This window comes from Thermobia domestica, chromosome 11 (assembly GCF_964235325.1).
Source record: "Thermobia domestica chromosome 11, izTheDome1.hap1.1, whole genome shotgun sequence".
Lineage (NCBI taxonomy): Eukaryota > Metazoa > Arthropoda > Insecta > Zygentoma > Lepismatidae > Thermobia > Thermobia domestica.
The window spans coordinates 36,002,921-36,009,174 of NC_137464.1; the positions used below are offsets into that span (position 1 = coordinate 36,002,921).

Below are 6,254 nucleotides of genomic sequence, written 5' to 3' on the forward strand. Positions count from 1 at the left end.
GGTTCGGTTGATATCTTCAACATTACTATCCTTTCATTTTTATCTCCAGCTACCTATAACTTTCTGTCCTTTCTTCTTATTCAAGACAAAACCGATTCCTGCTGTACCGTTTACAGCTTCTGAGTAAATCATTCTAAACTCCCCGCTCCACAAGTCTCCTCCATACACATAACCTAACTTCGCTGATTCCCAAGATCTCATGCGTTCCACTTCTTTTTTCCTAGTTTCCACACTGTAACAGCGATCGCACATTCCTGGTTCCTATCCTGCAGGGGTTTCGTTTGATGACGACCGAGGAGGCCCTGCTGTGTTTCCCTCCACTGCCGGAGACGATCCCCTGTGAAACAGTAATGTCGTATTCTCTAATATTATATTCTCTTATTTCTCTTTCCATGTTGTTTAGGGTGTTCAAAATGCATACAGTGCAACATATGAAACTATATCGAGTGGCAAGATAAACAATTGTTCGGAAAGGTAGCTGGTGGTATACAGATGCTAATGGATCTCTGAGGTATGGTATTCCATCTTACTGTCGATTTTACCGCAGCTGGACGATGAAGCACCATTTCATCATTCCTGATAGGGTTTAGGTCCGGAAACATAGTAGGCCAGGGTAGATAGTTGTACACCGAGGAGAGCATATTCGGTTGCCTTGGTGGTACGGAGACTAATGTTATGCTGCTGCAAGATAGGCTTCAGCAAATTGACCAGCTAAGGTCAGATGATAGGCTTAACAACGATAAAAATATACGACGGACCAGGCACTTCACGGATGTTTTCAAATGCATTTTCACAACTATATATTCTACAGATATGTATATTGAATGTGTCAACCATACAGTTAATCTGTTTAAAATATTAATAATCTGTAGTTTGAAAATTATACTTGTGAAATATTGAAAGCTGTCTTTTGAGCAGGTTTAAGAGAATAGTGATGTTTTATGCTAAATGAAATAAGAAGTGAAGAAAGAGTAACGAATATGCGTTGAAGAATATAAAGTTATTTAATGTAAACGCTTGATGTCAGCAGAAAACGATCTCAAATATAGTTTCTATTTCAATTGAATTCATAACAAAAATTACAAAACTTTAAAATTTTAAGATCTCTTTCACTTCTCCACAATCACCGAACTTATATTCAACTGACTTTTATATTCTTGTGAACCTTTGTTTACTATACATTATATTTTACCACATATTTTTCTTTTAAAATTAAGTTCATTTTGTAGCTTTTTGTTATTAAGAAGTGGTTAGCATCATATTTTACTTTTAATGTTATTAATCGCGTAATTATCTTGTTCGAGTTAATGTTGTTGCAACATTCCCATTCGTAGCTCAGATAATTTATGCTAATTCATACCTAATATGTGGGCAGTTGGATACGTTGTTATATTCAAATTACTAGAACTAGTATCATAGAAAATGTTATAAACATAAATAAAAAAGAAATATTAGATTAGATTAGATTAGAAATATTATCTACGTTTCAATACTGGTACTAAAATCTCTTGATGTTCTAAATAGCACATGTCTATTAATAGAGGAGCTATTTTGTTGAGAAAATTAACCAGATGAATCAGACTTATTCGCTAATACATCAGTACTAATCAAAATATAAAATTGTTATTCACTTCCAACTTTGTAGTCGGGACGTCGATGATTATCTTGTAGTTCTAATCAGACTAACTCTAATTCTTATACGAGGAAAATTCAGAAAGTAAAGGCTCATTTGAGAAAAGCTGTACTTATTCTAATGATAGAAAACTGAAACGTACCATATTTTTCTACGTAGCCTCCCTGGACTTCAATGCGCTTTTCCCAACGTTATACAAGTTTTTTTTTTTTTAATATTCCATTAGAAAAAAAAGTTTTTCGGTTGCATCTGTAATCAATTTTGTACCGCATCAATGACTAGCTGATGGTTGACGTTTAAATTTCTTAACTTCTGGTGATGATGGGTGTTTTCAAACCATGCTCGCAGACTTATTTTCCGGTTCGGGATGATGTACCTAAGTTCCGTAGTCATTCAAGTCGATGATCTGCCGGATCTTCCATCGTCTCATAAAGAAGTTCTTCCCTGTTTGAAACGCTCTATCCATATGTAGATCTTTCTTCGCAATAAATTGCTGTCACCATATTGTGCTTGCATTCAATGAATAATGTTTCAAACCTTCCGCATACAAAAAGAGAATCACTGCTCTCATTTCCTCCTTGGTACAGATCGCCAATGGAGCTGCCATATTTAACGGTCTGCTACACTCCAACAACTAATGCAGAAATACGAGCGACACATTGTCTCGAAGTGTTGCCAACTACACTCACTCAGTGCTGGTTACTAGCAGTGTTGCCAATGCATGGAAAGAGAAATTGCAAATGTGCCTTTACTTTTTGAATTCTCCTCGTATATGTCGGTCCTCGAATCCTCTTTTTGTGAAACGATGGCCTGATGTTCTTCTTCCGCCTAATTGGCAAAGTTCTTTTTTTCTTGTTGCGTTAATTATAGGAAGAGGACTTCCCTAACAGCACGGGATGTGCTAGGCATGTGCCATTTAGGTATCCCAGCTACTTTTTAGGTACCCGACACTTGGCACATATGATATTCATGTGCTAAGTATGTACTTCAGCTACTTACAGTTTTAGGTACTTGTTACACCTAATTGATCTTTGCAACTATTACCACAAATATAGCATTTATATACCTGGCTCAGTTTCCCACTCTAACAGTCATTTGTTTTTATGTCGTCACTTGGGACATCTATCTGTCATGTTCTAGGTACGTACTTTAGGTACACACCGTTTCAGATACTCTAACAGCTAAGCATGCTACGTTTAGGTTTTCTAAATTCATCTTCCACATTTGATGCATTTGTTGCTTCTTTTTCTAAGCGATTGTGTACTAGAAGCAACAAACGCATCAACTTTATTAGATGGTAACTGTCCCCAATCATTTGAAAGTGAATATGGAAGAACCATGAAATAAAGTAAATAGACACTCGTCATTTTGTTATAAAATTACATGGCGAGTAGATTTTATCTGATCTCAAACGGTTATCGTCGAATATTCACGGTTAAAGGAGCACTCTGATTAGGTAAGTTCAAAAGACCTCAAAAATGTATCTCTCTACAAGCGATATTGTCTTCATAACCTCCGTGGCCAAGTCGGTAGAGCACGTGACTATTAATCCAGAGTTTGGTGGTTCGCGCCCATCCTGGAATATTTTTTTATTTGTTTAAAGTGTTTTTTAGACTCACCTTAATGTAAGCACATTACGCATATAGGCGTTTAACATATTTTGGGGAAGTAATTTTGTGGTTCATTGACGCTTACGGCATGGGGAACATAACTAGAACATACTAGGCACGTTCCCCAGGTACATGTCAGGCATGTGCCTAGGGGCGGACATAGACTGGGACTATCATTTGCCATCCATGTGATTTTTCTCTCAGAGGTACATAATGCACATACTGGACACATTCCCATGTACCTGAGGGAACATGATAGGCATATGCCTGCTATGTGATTGTCCTGTTAAGGTTAATTGTCTGACTCCACAAAGTGTGACGTATTGAGGTTCATTTCCTAGGTGAAAGAATGTCTTATACGTAAAGAATTTAAATGTAAGTATTTAAGCTTCGTCATTAGACAAGATGTGTGATTGACCTGCAGCACTGGTGAATGATTGCTCTTTATTTTCAAACTTAAAATACGAGTATTTACAAAATATCGGAAATATGCCAAATGGATCATTACTTTCCCATTACCAAATTTTCTGTCATATAACGTTATTTTCATCTTTGTAATTATTTTCAGTAGAGTTATATAATTATAGCAACATAATAGTGTTTTAAATTTGAGTATGAGTTTTCTTTGAATGTTCAGGATGACATTGATATGTCATTGCAAAGATTGTTTCAGTAAACACATGCTATGAATCTGAAATAGTTAGCTATATGAATCTGAATTGATCCCCCATATTTCCCTGGAAAAGAACCTAGCTATCACCGCAAAATAGTAGGTATTATGTTTACATTTCTCCAGAAATACAGTGGCATGGAAAATGGTAAGCCCAGGAGGAAGGAACCCTTCCCTGTACAAGTTATTATGCTAAAACAAAAAATATGTAACTTCACTCTCATCATATATATATATATATATATATATATATATATATATATATATATATATATATATATAGATCGGTTACTCCCAAAATAAATTCTAATTTCGCCACCGCAGGCTATCAGCATAATTTGTTTATATCTCCATACTACAAATGTTAGTATGATGTATTAAAAGTAAAATTCGAAATTAATCCTAAATTATTTGACCATTATGATTCTAGCTATGTGTAGCATCCCTTGTTTAGAAAACAAAACTGAAACTTAAACATCATGTCATAGGATACGTAATGCTCCTATACAGAGATGTGTAATATGAGACATTCATAAGAGAATTCCAAATAAACATGTCTCAGATGCATGCAAGTCTACTATCTCAGAAAGTAAGTTCGAAAGTTTGACTCCGTTAAGTTCGAAAGTGAACAGGGGAGAAGTGAGATCCGTACAAGCAGAAAACGTAGTAGCTAATACAACTGAGTACTTTGTTGTCTTTACTTTATTGCGATAAATGACAATAGTTGAGTTCGTGCACTGTTGCATTCATAATAGAGCAAAACAATTAGTCCAAAATAATTATCTGTGTGTTTCTAAAGAATATATTTTATGTATTTATATGTTCGTCTGTTTATGGTTTTATTGTTCATTTATATATTTATCCTATTGTATAACATTTTCTTTTCTTTTACAGAAAGGAGCAATTGTAAAACATCGATTTAAGTGGTCCAATGTTTCCAAACCCTCTGGTACTATGTTTATCGGAACAAGTCCTGAATTAGAGATGGCATTGTACACAGTTTGTTTTCTAACCCGACCAAATGTTCGTTGTCCAGTTAGTTTAAATGGAAAACAATTCAATATCAAAACCCACACATTTACATACAGAGGTAAAAGCTATATAGGCAGTGCTTATCCCGAAATTTAAGGACCAAAGTTTATAAAATAAATTTATTTTTAATCAAGTGAACTATGAAGCCAAATCCATGACAATCAAAAGGACTAACTTTTGTTTAAATATCTTATTTATAATTTCTTTACGTGCTAATTTTAAATAGTTGAAGACAAATGAAATTTTAGCAATGTTTGTGGCTATGTTATATGTTTATATTGTATCATGACTTTTTTTTTTTTCAAATGAAATAAAGTATAGAGTTCTGTTTAGAAATATCTTACTAACTTTATATGTTCCTGGTTATTGATGCTAAACTGTCACCTTCAATTACTGCAGTTTTCAAAATTGTTTAAACCAGGAGAACGTAAGTTATTGGCGTGTTATTTGTCAATTTGAAACAACTTTACGGTGATAATGACACATCGTGATGTTACCAATTACTGAGAATGGGTCATCATAATCTAATGGGGCCATTTCGTTATAGTGCTATTACTGAGGAACAGGGTCTTTTCGTCTGTTAGATCTCTATTCCAATTCTATATACGTTCATACACAGAACTTCCCTATAACTTTTTAAAAACTTGTTTCATCAAGCGCTTTGATTTAAACACATGTATAAATAAAAAAATGTTACTTTTTATTGTTTAATCTATTGCACCAAATATTTGTTTAATTGCTGTTAAAAACTATTCAGTGTTTCTTAATTTTAATGTCTATCATAAAGTTAAGCATTAGTTTTCCATTTGTGAAAATTATGATTTTGAAAACACATTCCTATGTTCTACAAAAGCATTGAACTGCTATTTGGCTACAATTTATTTACTTACTTTAAGTGGTGCTCTAATAAGCTTTATATTATTCTGTTCCACATCGATAATAATTTATGTATTCATTAAATATGGTAATTATATATTCTGTGTTACATGTTAATGTCGACATAGCTCAGGTCATAATAAAGAGGTTTTTCTGATATCTCGATTTTTTAATTATCCTTAGAAATCTTTTTATCATACCATTACGAAGAATTTTTATTACATTTTTTTATATTACTTGTATATCTTTAATTATCAATATTGCATCATGATTCGATTTCCAATATGGGGCGTGTAATTCGGATTCTACGTTAAACAGTGTGTCTACGGCTTGTTGCTCGAAATGAATTGTCGAATGAAATCTCATTTGCTTTAGAAACGCTCGAAATCGAATGTATAATTGAATTTCAATGTATATCGTGAAAATATACAAG

The 6,254-nt window shown here is 33.8% G+C and overlaps 1 protein-coding gene across 1 annotated transcript in view; it reads left to right on the plus strand.

Annotated features, from left to right (window-relative positions):
- LOC145664042 (endoribonuclease Arlr-like) overlaps positions 1-5,980 on the plus strand; it is a 30,662-nt gene extending 24,682 nt beyond the window's left edge. The window contains exon 5 of the mRNA XM_081730366.1: positions 4,808-5,980. Coding sequence (XP_081586492.1) covers positions 4,808-5,041 — 234 coding nt within the window. The 3' untranslated portion in view covers positions 5,042-5,980. The remainder of the gene's footprint in view (positions 1-4,807) is intronic.
- Positions 5,981-6,254: the final 274 nt, after the last annotated feature.